This window comes from Tyto alba, unplaced genomic scaffold (genome assembly GCF_018691265.1).
Source record: "Tyto alba isolate M040663 unplaced genomic scaffold, T.alba_DEE_v4.0 Super-Scaffold_9, whole genome shotgun sequence".
Classification (NCBI taxonomy): domain Eukaryota; kingdom Metazoa; phylum Chordata; class Aves; order Strigiformes; family Tytonidae; genus Tyto; species Tyto alba.
The window spans coordinates 37,330,166-37,348,165 of NW_024881330.1; the positions used below are offsets into that span (position 1 = coordinate 37,330,166).

An 18,000-nucleotide genomic window follows, 5' to 3' on the forward strand; every position below is an offset into this window, starting at 1 on the left:
GCAGCCCTAACATTGAGCAAGGTCACCAGCCCTTGCCTATAAGACAGGCTTATCTGTCCTAGTGTTTGACTTTATGACAAGAAGATGGTCATGAAAACAAGCCAGGCGTCAGATAAACTTACTGCACCAAGTTGCCTCAGTTGTAAGCTCTCTGGTAACGAAGCCACTTAGGTTGTATTCAGACCTGAGGGACTTGAGAGCCTTTGTGTTATAAACACACACACTACACAGTCACGAAGAGTAAAGAGAGATTATTAAATCTTACTTGGAGTACAGCCATAAACAATCAGGAGTTGTGAAATTAAATCTGTTATTGTAAAAGTGAACAAACAAAGCTTAATCCTTGTGGGTGCTTACACTAATCAGAATGTAGCAAAGCAGGCAAGTATTTTTTTAACATGTTAGAGGTCCTAGTGATTTGAATAAAACCACTGCTTTAATCTAACTACATGCTTAAATGCTTTACAGTACTGGTCTTAGTGTTCATAGCACTTTGCAAGTCAAGACTATAAGCCCTTAGTTTGCTTAATGAAAGTTGCTAATGTAGAACAGTGTAATTCCTAATTATACAATTACTTCACTAACACCGTGGAAGATGAGATAACCTTTACTTTGATATTATATGTAGATAGGCCTGTTACCTTTGAGGTATCTGCTGCACAACCGAGTTAGGATCAGAGTGAATGCACTTTCTTTCCATCTTTTTCCAATCTTTGTAGCAGCTCGTGCCTATAAAACTTTAAAAGGTTGAATGTGACCATCGTTTTACAGGAGTGATGAGTTAGTGGTATGGTGGTTACATGTTGCGATACTTGAGGACAAAGTGGTATACAAGGATGACTCAGTTTTACAGTGATGCTTTTACTGATGTCAATGATGATATTCCCAACTCGTGCCACTGTGTGATGGAAAGGATGAATGCTCCAACTTCCTTAATATGATCTTTTTTAGATGTTTTACATGTTATATTTTTATATTTGTATCATTATTTGGTATTGCTATAAAATAAGAAAGTTTTCAGTTTACACCACTGTTTCTGCATTTCACTCTTAATGCAAAGGACCTCTCACTTCTTATGCAAGCATTTTAATTTTCATTTAGTATTGTTTTATGTTTTTCCTGAGTTATTTTAAAATAACTGGCAAAAAATTGTTGCAGAGTAGGTAATGTAAACAACAAACCACACTTAAGATTTTTTCTTTGCTGTTCATTAAGTTTCAGACAGAATGGTACTGCTACCAAGTTCTTAATTTTTTTTGTTCTGCCTCTGCAACTTGTAGGTTTTTGTAATGTTCCATGCCAGCACAATAACTCCCGAGAGAAAGTATGTACATGTTTTTCTAAGCCTAAAAAAAATTTTTTAAAATGTTTTTTAAATCAATTTTTGAAGATCCATGATCATGTAGTATAACTCGATTAATAAAGACAACAAATGCTGCTCCATAAACAAATGAAAGTGGCTGCTTCTTCACACTGGCTGCGTTATTTACATCATTCTGTTTTATTTGCTTAACAAGCTCTTTGTGTTTTTTGAAGGCACTGTTACATTTCAAAGCAGCTGGAATATTTATTTGGCAGCATATATTCAAATATGCCTGAAGCACTCTATTGTCAAAATATAACAGATGAAGTAATGTTAGGATGGTTTAACTGCTGCTATATTTCTTCTGAATGTGATTGTTGTTCTGCTTTAGCGTGTGTGTTCTACTAGTTCTTCAGTAATACGACTCTTCTTTTACCTAGGATTCTCATATCAGACCTACAGAAAGCAATAGAAAACCAAACTGGACTGAGGTCATATAGGAATCGAAGGTCCCTCTCTGGGTACAACTATGAAGTGTATCACTCCCTGGAAGAAGTACGTTAAAATTCATATTGTTCCTCTTATCCACTACACCATTGTTTTCAATAAGGCTAAGGTTTCACTCTTTCTACAAGTTATGGTTAACTGTTCATCTTCAGAAGTGATCTAAATGTTTCTTCTTCGAAAACAGGCACCTTCTTGAAAATATGTATTTTTAAAATATTTGTATTCAAGGCTTATCTTTACATGTAACTATTTTTGACAGCTTCTGAGTTTTGTTTTTAAAGTAGGTCTCTGATGGAATAAGAGATTTCAGTGAGCGATTAGTCTCACTGAGTCATTTAAGTAAGCAGTATGAGCAAATGCTGAAGTATTTGCACAAGAGGCCCAGAGACTTAAAAACACTTAGATACAAATTCATGCATAAGGGATACTATCCTGGATGATAGCTGGGTGAATAATTTCTGTTGATTTCAGTGTGCTCACATATATAGTTTCAGTCTGCACCAGATACTTGAACGGTCAAGTGTGAAAACAAAAACAACAAAAAAAAAGACAAACGACAAAAAGAAAAACTACAGAAAGATCCAAAAACATAGAGAGGACTGAGAGCTAAGATAAATGTGCTACAGTTACTTCCTATGAAATGCAAAGATTGAAGCAAAAGTTTTATTTCTGTATTTGCAGATCCAGGGTTGGATGCATCATCTGAATAAAACTCATTCAGATCTTGTTCACATGTTCTCTGTTGGAAAATCCTATGAAGGGAGACCACTGTTTGTACTCAAGGTAAAGATTAAATAGTCATTAATCAGACTAAAATCTGGAATCAGGGACAGACACTTTGTTATTTTATAGTATGTACATCAGAGACACAGGTTAACAGTGTTTCCTAAGGATGAGTTACTAAGATCTAAGTATCTCCCTGAATGTCATCTTTAATGAACAAAAAAATAAAAAGCTGGAAAACTAAAAGCCAAATCCTATTTACTTGGATTGGATATGCTTGGAGATAGATTACAGAACAAGTTCTATTAGCAGGATTTGGATTTAACAAAATTGAAAAGTTTTGTGTATATAGACAACTTGGAAAGCAGTTATGATGGAGAGGGACCCCAGAGGACTCTTGAGTCCTTCTCAGCACATGCCACACACGCTTCCTCTTCAGCTACTGAAAAAATTCCAGGGCTGTGCACTCTCAACTCACATTATTAGAACCACAAATTAGAGGGTGTCAGCAAGGACTAAAAAAAATTTTACTTTCAATGTATTTTCGCTTTCTGTAACAGACTTCAGAAAATTTGTTTCTGCATTAGGCTATTCGTGTAGCATCATTTTTCCTCACCCTATTCCATGTGATATTTAAGGATATCATTCCTCATAAAAGGAGTTGACAGATCTCACTTTTCCTGTAATTTTTTTTTTTTCCATAGACCAAATTCATTATCTTGGTATACCTGCATATTGCTATCTTGGCCATATCTTTGAAAACCATAAATTTATGTTCCTTTGTACTAGGAAATTCAAAATGGTTTCGTGTTTCTAATATTCTATTATTCTCTCATTAGTGTGTTTCACTAATATCATGAGATCTATTGATATTTCTGTGAATATTCACACTTCAAGTTAGGTAAAAGATCACGGCCCTACAAGAAAGCTGTCTGGATAGACTGTGGGATTCATGCAAGAGAGTGGATTGGCCCTGCCTTTTGCCAGTGGTTTGTGAAAGAAGTAAGTGTTTAATGATTTATGGTCATGCAATTCCTTCAGTTCAATAAACATTGTGGGTTTGCTGTAACCGTTCTAACATTATTAATAAGAAAAATAACTACCTGTTATACCACTTTTTTTTTTTTTTTTTTGTAGAACACTTAAGTGCTTGATAAACGAAGCTGATAGTGACAGCCAGACACAGCTAGGCACAGGACAAAAATATGCTAGACACATACTGGCACGGATATGAAGTAGGATTTCATTCCAAGACCTAAAAATGTGAAGATTATAATTCTGGTAATGGTCCAGGTAAATCAGTGCCAGTGTGTACTGCTATAGATCAGTTCAGCAATATCTTTGCTTGAAGGACTTGGATTAAGACAGACATTTCTCTTTTGTGTAATGCCATAGGAATAGGAAGCTAAAATCATAGAATCATAGAACCGTTAAGGTTGGAAAAGACCTTTAGGATCATCGAGTCCAACTGTTAACCTAACACTGCCAAGTCCACCACTAAACCCTGTCCCTGAGCACTGCATTGACACGCCTTTTAAATACCTCCAGGGATGGTGACTCAGCCACTTCCCTGGGCAGCCTGTTCCAATGTTTGACAACCCATTCGGTGAAGAAACTTTTCCTAATATCCAACCTAAACCACCCCTGGTACAACTGGAGGCCGTTTCTTCTTGTCCAATCACTTGTTACTTGGGAAAAGAGACCAACACCCACCTCCCTACAACCTCCTTTCACGTACCTCTGGAGAGCAATAAGGTCTCCCCTCAGCCTCCTTCTCTCCCGGCTAAACAACCCCAATTCCCTCAGCTGCTCCTCACAGGACTTGTGCTCTGGACCCTTCACCAGATTCGTTGCCCTTCTCTGGACACGCTCCAGCACCTCAATGTCTTTCTTGTAGTGAGGGGCCCAAAACAACACAGTATTCAAGGTGCAGCCTCACCAGTGCCAAGTACAGGGGGACCATCACTTCCCTGGTCCTGCTGGCCACACTATTTCTGACACAAGCCAGGGTGCTGTTGGCCTTCTTGGCTACCTGGGCACACTGCTGGTTCACATTCAGCCAACTGTCAGCCAACACCCCCAGGTCCTTCCCCACCAGGCAGCTTTCCAGGCTCTCTTGCCCAGGGCTGTAGTGTGGAATGGGGTGGTTGTTGTGGCCCAAGTGCAGGACCGGGCACTGAGCCTTGTTGAGCCTCATACAACTGGCCTCAGCCCATCGATCCAGCCTGTCCAGATCCCTCTGTAGAGCCCTTCTACCCTCAAGCAGATCAACACTCCCACCCAACTTGGTGTTGTCTGCAAACTTGCCGAGTGCACTTGATCCCCTCATCCAAATCACTGACAAAGATATGAAACAGAACTGGCGCCAATACTGAGCCCTGGGGAACACCACTTGTGACCATCTGCCACCTGGATTTAACTCCATTCACCACAGCTCTTTGGGTCTGGTCATCGAGCCAGTTATTTACCCAGTGAACAGTACACCCGTCCAAACCATAAGCAGCCAGTTTCTCCAGGGGAATGCTGTGGGAAATGGTGTCAAAGGCTTTACTAAAGTCTAAATAGACAACATCCACAGCCTTTTCCTCATCCACTGAGAGGATCACCTTGTCATAAAAGGAGATCATGTTAGTTAAGCAAGATCTGTCTTTCATGAACCCATGCTGACTGGGCCTGGTCGCCTGGTTGTCCTGTACGTGCCGTGTGCTGGCACTCAGGATGAGCTGCTCCATGACCTTCCCTGGCACCAAGGTCAAACTGACAGGACTGTAGTTTCCCAGATCCTCCTTCTGGCCCTCCTGTAGGTGGGCATCACATTTGCATAGTGGACACTATCTTGCAATTCAATTTACAGAAGTCAAAGAAGGCTTCAGAAAAACCAAGAGATTTGCTTTGAGTATTTTGCATACCATTTTTTGCACAAAATAAGGAATGCAACCTTTTTTTTTTTCAAGATTCTTCCTATAAACACGTATTTTTCTCACTTCTCTTCCACCCCATCACTGGAATTCAACAACTCCTCTGATTTAAAGGATCTGCCTTTGATTTTCTGGAATCTCTCCACTCAGCAGAAAGATCCTGGTCCTATAAGTCACCTCACGAGAGTAAACTTTTGCATCATCACCACTCAAATGCATTAGTCAAGATGATCATATAACCATGTGTGGCCTTCCCTCAGAAGTCACAGCAGCATATAGAGCAAGTACAGAAATAATGAGGCCACTACAATTTGGGTGAGCCTGTCAGCATGGCTGCTGATCCATGGATAAGCTAAACCAGACCCAGGAGCTGATCTTCAAAGTTCACTGTGCAATGATGGCATGTCTTTTTATTAAAACTTCTGTTAGTGTAAAAGTGAACAACCTTCAACTATTTCTGAGCGGCTTTCCTACCCAGGAGAACGGGCTCCAGTAAGGAAGGAAGATGTTTGGGACGGACAGGCACTGCTGGAAAAGCCTATTATTCAAGTATGTCTTCCTTACCAAGGCGTTCCCATAAAGCACTACAATATGGCAGCAAGGTGAAAATCGTAAGGTTTCTCTGTAGAGCTTATGGCAGAAAACAGGCTGTGTATGTGTTTATAGAAACCTTCTGGTGGTTATTTGAGATTCTCAGAGAGAAGCTTGCTAGTAAGACTGTTTCACTAAGTATGTAAAAGCATCTTCCTAAATGAAAGTTTCTTCAGAGTTCCTTGAGACTACAAGAATGACCTTTGTTTGCCCATCTCAGTTGTGCATTGCCTTTGTTCACAAATGACATCTATTTTCTTCTTTCCTTAGAGCAATATTTCAATCCAGCATAAAATCAAAAAGCATCATGATAAGAATACATCATGCTCACAGTCTCTATCATTACATTAAAAATGACTGGGAGAGGAGGAGAAACAAGACTAGATTGTTTGGTTTAGGATATTGCTTTTCTCATTAAATGAATTAGACGTTTTTAGTAAGAACTCTGGGAAAACTGAAGACGTCTCTGTGCTTCAAACTCTGACTTCTGTTTTGCTGGCGAACTCCTCCCTTAAGCACCTCTGCAGCCCAGCAGCCCACTTTCCATCCTCCCTGGCGCTTATGGGCAGCTTTGAGAAAGGGCAGTCAGCTTGGAAACAGATTTTTCCTGGCATGTTTGCTGACTCTGAGGAATAGCACCACAGGCCCACTCATTTAAGGCAAGCAAAAGGAATTGTTGGATTTATGTAATGTTAGCTTCTTCTCTAGAAGGAACAGCATACATGCATCCCTTTACTGTGAAGGCAGCCTGAAGTATTTTATTGAGCTTTAACTTCACCCTGTGATCACTTGTTTTTACTGAAGCCTCCTTACGCCTGTGTACAGCCAGGCTTTTCAAGTGATTTAGTTTAGAATACAGCCTCTCTGTATGAATGTCGCTTAACATTCAAGCTCAAGGCTGGGTGCTGCAAACTCGGCCAGATATTCCCATCCAGCTTGGGAACCCTTGGTATCTTGCTTGCCCCTCTGGAAGCGGCAGTTTCTGAGTGCCAGTGAATTTGCTGCAAGCAATGGGAGACACCAACCTCCCATCGGGTGGAGGTGCCACTGAGCAGCTGGCTGCTAACGTGGCTTGCCAGGGTATGGGCAGTGGTCCCCGCTTTCTGCAAAGCATCTGGAGTTGTTCAGCTAAGCAGGACCCGGCTCCCATCTATCTAGAAATGCAAAGCAAACTAAGGCAGATCAGGCTTGGGAAGTGGGGGTGTGAGGCTAGAGTGTAGGAAGGCAAGAGGCTGCCAGCTACACAGGCTTGTTTTGTCTTTGGGCAAATACAATAGTTAGAGGAAAAGAACAGATTGACTAGAGGAAGAAGGAGAAAGATACAGAAGTAGAAGTTAAAGACTAAAAAGAGAAAGACAACACACAGGAGTTTTGCATTATCTGATAATACAATTGAAAGTACAAACCCAGCCTACTCACATTTTGAAACAAACAAAAGGAGAGCAAAAACTATTGTTTCATTTGGGGGTTTTGGTTTTTCGTTTGGTTTGGGTTTTTTTTTTTTTCCCATGGATTTTTATTATAATCTACTCCAGCATGAGCTCTAGCCTTGGCTCTGTATTCCATAGGTCTGGTGTTAATAACACCACCACTGTTTGTTTCTATAGAAGTCACCCCTGAATGCCTGTAGTCTCTCAGCTAAAGATAATCAGATGTTCTACCAGGGTTAGCAATACTGGTGGCCTCTGACAAACCCTACTTCATGGGCATTGAATTTCAAGTCAAGAAAGGGGACACCCTGCGCACACAGTATCAGAGCTTTAGGTACCAGCTAATGAGCCACAGAGAAGTGTGCGCCTGTGTTGTAGTAGAACACTGGCTGGGTTACAGTGGAGTCCCCCCCAACCTCAAGCCTTACTCAGCTGGAAGGGGGTGGAAGAAAGGCCCTGACAGTGGAAATATTAAGAGACCTGTGATAGAGTAGGGAAGCAAGAGGAACTGTCAAAGGAAATGGAACGGATTACATGTGGACAACTTTGAAGGCAACCTGCAAAGATAAATGAATCTAATGTAACCCAGAATTTATGTCCACAGAAAAAGATTTAGGGGGAAAAAAAAAAAAAAAAAAGGAGAGAAAGGAAAAAGGTTTGATAACCTAGATTTTTAAAAAGACTGCACAACATCTAAGTATACATTGAAATGTACTAGTAAATATTACAAACTGGAAAGAAAGGGACTCTATTATATGTTATTACTTTGTAGAAAGCAGTAGTTTAGAAACAAAATTTGTTTATAGACATGTATTTCTCCAAAATTTAATAGTCCTTATAGAAACAGAGAAGCAAAACCTACAGATTTTTGCAAATGTACAATTATAAATGTTTATGTGTTAAATAAGAACAATTCACTCCATTGGGTGTGCAATTGTAAGAGGAGAAGCAGAATTCAGATATCAAATTATTCAGACCTCAAATTTAAGATTTTACCATTGTTTTAAAAATCTGAAATATGGTTCACAGGCTGCTATTCAAATTAACATCAAAACTAGATTCTGTTTCAGTTTTAGTGGAAGCAGATGAGGATTCCTATTACATCTGGTTTGACTTTCTTCCCTCTAATAAATGCTGCCATTTGATCCATGTCAATGATGTATAACCTTGAAATGTCATTCATATAACATTTTCAGAAAACAACATACAAGAGATGGGACTTCAGGATGCACTATCCTTTGTTTCTGATGCAGGAATTTGTATTTCAAGATAAGAAAATTCAAGAAATGTAATTAAAATCCTTCAAGAAGCAAGCACTAATTGTACTTCTTCTTGACAAAATCTTCTAAGAATCCAATGGCAACTGTAAGGGAAACATCCGTTAAGATCAAGTGCATCCCCCTAAGCAACTGGCCTCATCAGGCCCTCAAATGAAGGTGCAAATGGCCTCATACTTTGGAAATGCAGTAACCTCCACCATCACCACCTTCTTCATCCTCAAAAGTGGGCCTTTTTAGAAAAAAAAGGAAAACTAACATATGTTGACCAGATTTGGTATATCTGCATCTCAGTTGTGAACTGTGGCATGCTCTTCCATAGACTCCCTTATATTTTTCAAAGGTTTAAATCTTGGGGACTTTTCTTCAAAATATTATTATTCTTTGAATGTGGGTCAGCTTACATTGCATTGCACATAGCCACTTTTCTTTAAATGTGAGACTGTGGTGGGGTTTTTTTCCTGGATGAGCAGCACTACCATTTGCTTCTTCTGGGACAGAACCTAGCCAATATCTAAGGTCTTTGCTGAAAAAATATTCAGAACTACTTCTGAGCTTTCTAGGTTTGTTCAAGGTGACTTGATAAGTTTGGTTCGGGCACTGACTTTGCTAGTCTACCCGTGAATGTTCCCTCACCCCTATCCACAGGCCCGTTGGGAAGGAGCTGTATAGTAGAAGAATCCAAAACCGTACCTCTGAAGCCCTGCTCATCATCCCTTAAAGATGGGCTGTAATAGCTGTCTCATCTCAGAAGAATCCCAAATCTGAAAAGAATATCAGTATGCTCTGTATACTTTAATTTGTGATGTGCATGGCCAAAAGTCAAAATTCTGAAATGTGGGTGATCAATGGTCCAAATTATATGAGTTCCCAAATTATTCAAGATTATGTGTTTGCACTTCATCATGCACCCAGGGAGCAGATAGATAACCTCAGACAAAGAAGCTAAAGGCTGGGGGTAGATTATTTTTAATTTATTTTTTAAATGCTGACATTAGTATTGATTGCTGCCAAAACCAGGCCTGAATCCCATCTTTTCATTCCATAATAATGAGCTAAGAGAGACACACAGACTGTCCAAGATGCAAAATGGCAACACCTGCCCCCACTATTCTAAGCTTGAGACTGATTTATGAGTCACATTATGGGATGCATATGGCATGCATACTGCCAGTTAGCCAGCCCTTAGGCTTGTGGACCAGGCCCCAGAGACCAGAGTTTACCAGGAATTTTGCAGGGCTCAAGACCTCAGATTCTGCCTCAGGAATGTTTATGAAGTGCTTGACTGTAAAGACAGTATACCTAAAATAACAGCACATACACATATGGAGAACTGAGTAAGGACAACAGTGCGATCAGATGCAGATCCAAGCAGGAGACCCAGACAGCAAACATTAAAAAGGGTTGGCACTTCTTCTGCACCATGCAGGCCATGTGGTCAGAACGCCATAAAGCTATAAGTATTCCTACTTTAAGATCTGTTGAAAGTCAGTGTAGCACTTGTACTCATTCTGCAAAATTCCATAGTCCACATCCTGATGGACAAAACATCTGCAGCGCTCAGTCATTCATTCCAGTGCTCAAGTCCACACTGTCAGGAAAACAACTTCACATTCTGGATCATTTCTGGGTCTTGCTGAGCTCTATCAAAACTGATAATCCTTCAAAGGAGTCAGAAAATTTATTTCCCCTTGCTATCCATAACTACCAGAGCCTCAAAATACTGGCTAATTATGAAATTCAGATACAAGTTTTTCACCCACTTGATCTTGGGAGGCGTGTAAGATAGTTATGTGAAGCAGTACACTAATCTTTTTTAAAGATAATACACTTGACCTATCACATGTCAAGAGGCTTATGTCTTTTGAACAGGTACAGTTGAAATGTCATGTTCACACAGTCCAGGATTTTGGACTAATATTAATTTAAAGGATTCTCATTACACTTATATTTAGTTATTCTTTGAGACAATGTAGTTAGTTCATCCCCTGTGATAGGCTTTCCATCTCCATTTTTTTGGAGTTCTCCAGGCAGAAGTTTTGAACCATAGAGGAAATAAAGCAACGACAGCCTCTCCCTCTAAGACATACATTTATGCCACTCCTCCTGGTGACAGATATGCCACTATTCTTAACATATCTTTGAGTGCTGGATCTCAGAAACCTGAAGAGCTTTTGAAATAATTTCAAATATTCTGAATTGAATCAGAAGCATGCAAGGCCAAAACAATCGCTGTACCTATAGGTTTTTCCTTTCACCTTTTAGCTGGATACAGTCCTTTCCGAGGCCTGTTCCCTCCAGCTAAAGCCTTTCTGCTGATGTTGGTTTGACTTGAAATTTTTTGTTGCTCTTTAAACCATCACGTCTTCTTGCCCTGTGCAATCTTCCTATCTTGGTTTGCCTCCTGTTCATCAATTTTCAGTTCACCCTTGTTTTAGGAAGACCAGAAGCTTCTAAGGGCTGTATTTTAGCCTCCTGCAGCCTCTTTCACAGCTGCTAGTGATGATGGCACTGTGAAAACTGGGCTTTTTTCCACCTTGGAGGACCAATCACCTGGTGACAGATCTCTCCACAAATGCTCTGCAGCTCTTTCAGTAAATGCAATACAATCATTGGAACTTAATTTTTATTGTTTGCCAGACTCTAGTCTCCCCAGCTGTCTTTTTTAGTTGCCTAACCTCAGAAAAAAATTGACTTCTCTGAGTGCTCCCTATATATCCATTATCTGGAGGAAAAATCCATCTGTTTCATCCTGCAGCATCTATATTTGAAACACTCAGCCTTACTTATCTTTAGCTAACTCATTCTTCTCTGTCAGGAGCTTCTGCCTGAAACGCTATTTGTTTCTTCTCCATCAGAGACATCACCTCTTCCAGCCTCTTCACTCAGTACTTCATTCATCAGCCTTTCAACAGCAAGAGGCGCTGATACAAATGCAGCATCTGTTTTATCCTCATGATTTTTTTTTCACCCTCCAAATGCTGTTCCTGCCATTTGAAGTTTCTGTGCAGTAATCACACCTGTGTATATGTAGTCTCTGCCACTACTCAACATCCCCCCTCCACTCCACAGCTGGTTCAATTCTGAATGAGTTCAGTTATTTCAGCAGCCATATTATATCCCACTTCACTCTGAGTATCAGCATCTCTCCGGCACATCCTTGCTACTGAAAACAGAGGTTACTAATGTGCACCACTTCGGAAGGGAAGGAAAGGAAAGGAAAATATAGTAGCAATGAATGCTACCAATAAGAGTTTCCTGGATTGGGCCCTCAGTTGTGATGCTTACTTTTGTTAATGGATAAAATCTTAAACCAATGCCAAAAAGATGGAGTGCAGTACCATGGTATCACCACCACGAGGCATGTGATTCATTGTTTTAAAAGCAGCTGTGGCAAGCCATTTTTATACTCTGCAGTATTTCTTCCTCTTTTGGTCCATGGTGGATTTTCCCCGGTTTTATGCAACAGTAAGACATTTCAGAGAAGGTTCTTTCCTTTGCTGTGACATCTTCACAATGGCAAAAAAACAGTTAAAATAGTTTCCAGTTTTCCATATCCAAAAGGAAATAAGTACTGTATTATTTCTCTTGTGTACTTTCAACTACTCAGCTGCATCCTCCTGCCTACTCATGATCTTAAGAAGGTAAAAATTACTTTCATTTTTCTTGCAGCTATTCATTTTTCACAATGTGAGTGCACCTTGATAAAATATAGTTAACCCTGCAGTTGTATTGTACCTGTAGTCGGAATTCTTCAATGACACTTGCTAGTGCAAACACTTATGTAAGTATTAATCGCTAGAACATTCAAATTCTACCCTGTGAAGGCTTTTAAGCTGTTGGGTATGTTCTTCAAGGCATAAAGAGAATTCACACTGTTGCTCCAATATATTACTTGCTCTAGGGAAGAAATTCTGCTTTGTATTTTAGCAGTCCACTCCTGTATGGTCATGCTGAGGAATTAGAACTTCAGTAAAACTACTGATATGCAGAAACACTATTGAGCACAAGAAAGGACTATGCAAGAAAATTCTATGTGTTGGACAATTTAGTTGTTCCAGAAATGGAATTGCAGGCAATAATTTGCATCTTAATCTGTGTCTCAACAATTTAGTTAAACAATGTATGTAAGTGAGTTCTGTTGGGTTGCCCTCATTATGTACTACCCTGAACTAAGGTCATAAAATTTAAGAATTACATTTTTCAGAGGTATACATCTCAGTGGGTCTGTACCAAGTTGGTGGGCATTAGTTTCAAACCATTACTAGCAGAGAAGTTCGTGTTGCCCCTTTCAGAGCATTCACAGCACTTCAGAATAACTCACACCTTTCCCTTCCCTGCTAGGCAGTCCTTAATTTATTTGGGACCTATGAGGTTTCTTTATGCACTACCTCTCAGAGTGGAACCAAGCAGTTGTATCTCCTATTTCCACTAAGATCTGTGTAACTATGCAGCATCTTCCCCACATTCGTTTGGGTGGTCCCAGCCTTGCATAAGCTTCCTGGAGCTGCTGTTTGCTTCTCTAACATGTCAATCATGCCATCATCCCTCTGCCTCTTCTCTGCTTCAGCAACTTCTTCATTTGCACCCTTAAGTAGCAGTGTATGCAAACGTTTGGGATCCTGCAGGTCCTTCCTTTCATACTTGTTTTATGGGCTCTCTTCTGAGTGTTGCAGAGTAGTTGCAGCATGCTCATCTTTCTCAGTTGTTGTTTCTGGGTTCCTCCTGTGGGAAATGCTCCCAAAGAGGAAGGAAGGTTTTGCTTGGAGTTAGAAGAGAAAAAAAAAAAAAAAAAAACAGACACAGTTCAAGCTTCAGCCTTGAAAATTTAACCCTTTTGTTTTAAGCCGTTTGTTTTTAGATACTCTGTTATATCTTAGCCTTAATAATGGGCTTACCACTCTGCTTGTGATTCTAGTGCCAAAGCAGGACACTAGCAGTAAAAGGGGAAAGGAAGATACAAAGATGTACTGCTTCCAAGTACAGAGGCAGAGCCAACTACTAACCTGCCAAACTGATTAAGTGGCAATGAAGGCCTGAATGGCATATCATAGTGTCACCCTGATAAGTTGCAAGATGTACAGACAATAGTAAAACATTGTTTGTTATTGTCAGAAAGGATGTTTTAACGGATATCTTAATAATGGCATGGAAGAGTTAATCCTGTTTTGTCGGAAGCAGTTTTATGTGGTTTCTGGTAATATAGCAATGGAGTCAATTCCCTGTGCTAAAATAGTAATTGTTTAATTCAGCGTGATTGTTTAATTTAAAACCAGAAGCAGCAAGAGCTGATTGTTACCTTAAATTTAATAATAATTAATTGTGGGACAGCAAATCGTTATTAAGCTCAGCTGCAATTTCAGAGTTTCTCTCAACCCAGTCTCCTTGCTTTGTCCTTCTCGGTCAATCCCCTTGTTTTATGAAAAGCCCAACTGCATCCTAAATCCATTTTAAACTCTTGTGTTTTATTTCCTTGGCAGTTTACAGTATAGCTCTTTTGTTCACTTCGTCCCCCAAATTAAATTTCCTAGGGACCAGATCCTCAGCCAGCCTAAGCTGGCGTAGCTCTATCAACAACCACCACTCTGCTGATCCAGATGATCGAGCCCCCTCCTATTAATCATTGGTACTTTCCCCCATCCCCCAGGCAGATTGCCTGCATGGTGTTGGCAGGGTTCCTGTATCATCTGTTCATTCACTAATAACACTATTCAGCATTTATTGGGCCAGTCTGACTCTCTGCACATTCAGCAGCAAAGCTGCTATTGATTGCACGATGGGGAAGCAGAATCAAGCTGTATAAATTCACAGTACTTTGTATTCCAAGAGCTCTGTGCAAACTACAATGCAGTTAATTCACTAATGGTCTATATTCATCTTGCTTGTGTCGTAGTGAAGAGAAAATGCTTCAACACTGCTGGGGGGGCTGGTTCTCATGAGCGTTGGTCAGAGGATTTGAGAGTCACTTCAGTGTGACTCAAAGGCAAGCTGTGGGCTCTGCTCCAGCAAGGACACACCTTAGTAACTGTAAGGCACGTTGCCAAAGATCTCCCCATTATGGGAGGTAAGGTTATATAGCCTGTGTTGCCTGATTACATATGTCAAATAAAATTGCCAGATAAAAACAGTATGAAGAACAAAATAGTTTCAGCAGAAGGAGTGAATATGATCTCCCTTACACCAGGTTACATCATCTACACTCTTGTTTTCCATGAAGAAGAAAGCTGTACCGGGTCCATTACATTTTTAATGAAATGCTACTCTAAAAGGATAAACAAATTATTAAGATAAACCATATATGCTTTAAAGAACTGAACTGAATGATTGACATATTTGGCTCTAAATCAACTTTAAGACTTAAAATTTTTAAGAGCATCACTGGGGACTGTAATGCTTTCTGAAGTCTCTCCTAGTATTTTGTCAATGACAGCAGGCATTAAAATGACACAGAGTAGCTTTAAAAAATGGAAAGGTGCTTGGCATTTTGCAGTCTACGCTTTGTTTCGGGTTTTGAATGGTGGTGCTTTTACCTACCATGAAAAATATATTCTTCACAGGATTTAAAAAATATTGAACATTAAAAAGTCTTAATTCAAGTATTTTCATTCTGTCACTCTTAGCAAATTTGGAAGGGTTCTGAAAAATTTGCAAAGGTCACCCATGCAATTTTTAAGGCATGTATTACCTTAATTAATTATCTGTAGTTATTTTAAGGAGCTGTTTTTAAAAGTGTTTTAAATAGTTTAATCTTCTAGCATTGCAGTTTAAAATAAAGTATATAACACTACAGTGTAACAAAATGCATAATTACAGGTGTAACTGACAGCAAAATAATGGCATATGTAAATACAGATCCAAGCAAATATTACAAGCTCCTTATTACTGATATGTAAATACCCACCAAGGAGATACAACCCAAGCTTAATTTGTTAATAAAAAGAGAAAAGCATTTAAAAATCAAGGGCATGGTGTGTAGTGCCCTATTTCCTCTCCAGCCAAACTACTTCTCCCTGAAATAAACCTGATAAAAATGTTCATTCTCCTTGACTCACATTTTGGAGCATGACTTGGCTCTGTTTCCATTGTAAGAACAGTCTTACAGATTTAACATCTGTACTTACCATATAGGCTCTTAATCCTGTGAAGACTTAAGTGCAGGACTGCCTTAATGCACAGAGTATCCCTAGTTACTTCAGGATGTATTTTCTGCATGTGGAACATCAATGAAACAGAGCCCTTGTTTTCATGGTCATTATTTTTGAATAACCACTGCTTTCTGTTTTGACAAAATCATTTTTTGCTATAGCTGCAGTTCCCTGAATACCTGTATTTTTATCCAAATGTATTTGTAGCCTTGATGTGGCTTCCTAATACAAGTAAATAGAATTTAAATGCAACACCATTCCAGCTAAGAATCTTTGGGGGATTTCTGGCAGCTGGGCCAGGGTACCTGTAACCTTTTGCATTGGCCAGGGACTTTCTCCCAGGCAGCCCACGGCTCCACCAAGCTTTGCTCAAGAACCTGCCGTCATCCTCTTCTCCCCTGTGATAACCCTACCCTCACTCAACATCTCGTCCCTCGGACCTCTGGTGTTCCACGCCGTGCTGTCCCAGTCTCATTTCATCCTGCGCTGTGCCCACTTGGGCCCCTATTGCTCACCTTCCCCTCCTCTTGCCTGGCTGAAACAGAAGAGGAGCTCGGTGTGGAGTAGCACTGGGTGACTCGGTGGCTTTGCACAGGGGTGACATGCTGCTTTGGATCCAAAAGGGAGACTGAAGGACCTGCACAGCAGAGCACTGCTGGGAGGGAAGATGAGGATGGATGAGGAGAAAGCACTGCACAACAGAGAGGTGGATAATGAACAGCTTAAAAAGAGTATTTAGAAGTCTCACTAGGCCCTCAGTAAAGGAAAAAAAAAATGTTCAGACTCCTCCATGAGTAAATTTCAGCCCCAGACATGTCCAATTGTATGGGTATTTCTTACAGGTATTCCACAAAAAGCATCCATCAGCTCCTGTGGCAGCTTCAATAATCCAAACAGCTGCATGGTTAGGAGCCCAGAAGTACTGAATTCCTGTACTTCACACCGTTCCCTGGCATTTGTCAATTGAAAAGCTTTTAGCTTAGTTTATTTCAGAGCAAACATCTCCCTTTTAGAGCAAGCACCTCCCTTTGTCCCCCAAAAACATGTTACTTCTTGGATCTGAAGGGCCAGAAATACTGCAGAGCAGGAGGCTGTAATCACAGCACCAGGAGGAGAGGAGCCAGCCTCAGGCTGAACCCAGCGTTGCTGTGATACACTTTCCACCTGCCAGGTGAAGAACTCGATTCCTTGCCTTACAGAATCAATACTTAATCTTTGAAGGATGCAAGTCTGATGCCCAGTTATGACAAGGGGCAGTTTTTGCGACAGCACGTGGAGTCCAAGCTTCCTGAAACTGGCAAAGGACCATCTCTGGTGCTAGCAAACAGAACTGCTGAGGAGCCTCTGGTTTACTGCGTTTTTCCATAGGATGGAAAAAAAAAATACTTTCCCTACCTAGACTTCCATTACTAACCTTTAAACTTGAGGTTCTACAAAAGTAGAGGGTTTTCTAAATTATAAAGGAATAAGCTGCCTGTATTGATGATTATGCATATAGTAAATGACTTTGAATACAACAAAAGCTTATGTAATGCGAGCCTTAAACACTTTAAGATATGCTCTGACCTCACCAAATCATCACCTGGTAGATGATGATTTCATTTCCTCAACTAAGTTGAGGAATTCAACTAAGTTTATGATTTCGTCTTGTCAACTATCTGTTCCACCGACTTTCAGCTCCTATGTCAAGAAACACTTTGTATGCATTTGCTTCTCTGTAATGTGAGTTGTATTTTCTCTGGTATTGAAAGTAACCAAAAAGCAGAGGAAATATACACCTGTTACCACCTGGACTGGTTGCCCAGGGAGTCATAAAGGTTCTGTGACCCCCTCGGGTCAAATTAAGGTGAAACAACACCAAACGACTGGTTAAAATGTTTTACTTGCAGTAAGAAACAACTTGAACTTGGAAAAGTATAGTAAGGAATGTGGGAGGGAAAGGGAAAGGGAAAGGGAAAGGGAAAGGAAAAGGAAAAGGAAAAGGAAAAGGAAAAGGAAAAGGAAAAGGAAAAGGAGAAGGAGAAGGAGAAGGAGAAGGAGAAGGAGAAGGAGAAGGAGAAGGAGAAGGAGAAGGAGAAGGAGGAAGGAGAAGGAGAAAGGAAAAGG

At 40.2% G+C, this 18,000-nt stretch overlaps 1 protein-coding gene across 1 annotated transcript in view; it reads left to right on the plus strand.

Annotated features, from left to right (window-relative positions):
• Nucleotides 1-18,000, plus strand: part of CPA6 (carboxypeptidase A6) — an 86,245-nt gene that overhangs the window by 54,259 nt on the left and 13,986 nt on the right. Inside the window, exons 4-6 of the mRNA XM_042786194.1 lie at nucleotides 1,744-1,858; nucleotides 2,492-2,593; nucleotides 3,431-3,535. Of these exons, the coding sequence (XP_042642128.1) occupies nucleotides 1,744-1,858; nucleotides 2,492-2,593; nucleotides 3,431-3,535 (322 nt within the window). The remainder of the gene's footprint in view (nucleotides 1-1,743; nucleotides 1,859-2,491; nucleotides 2,594-3,430; nucleotides 3,536-18,000) is intronic.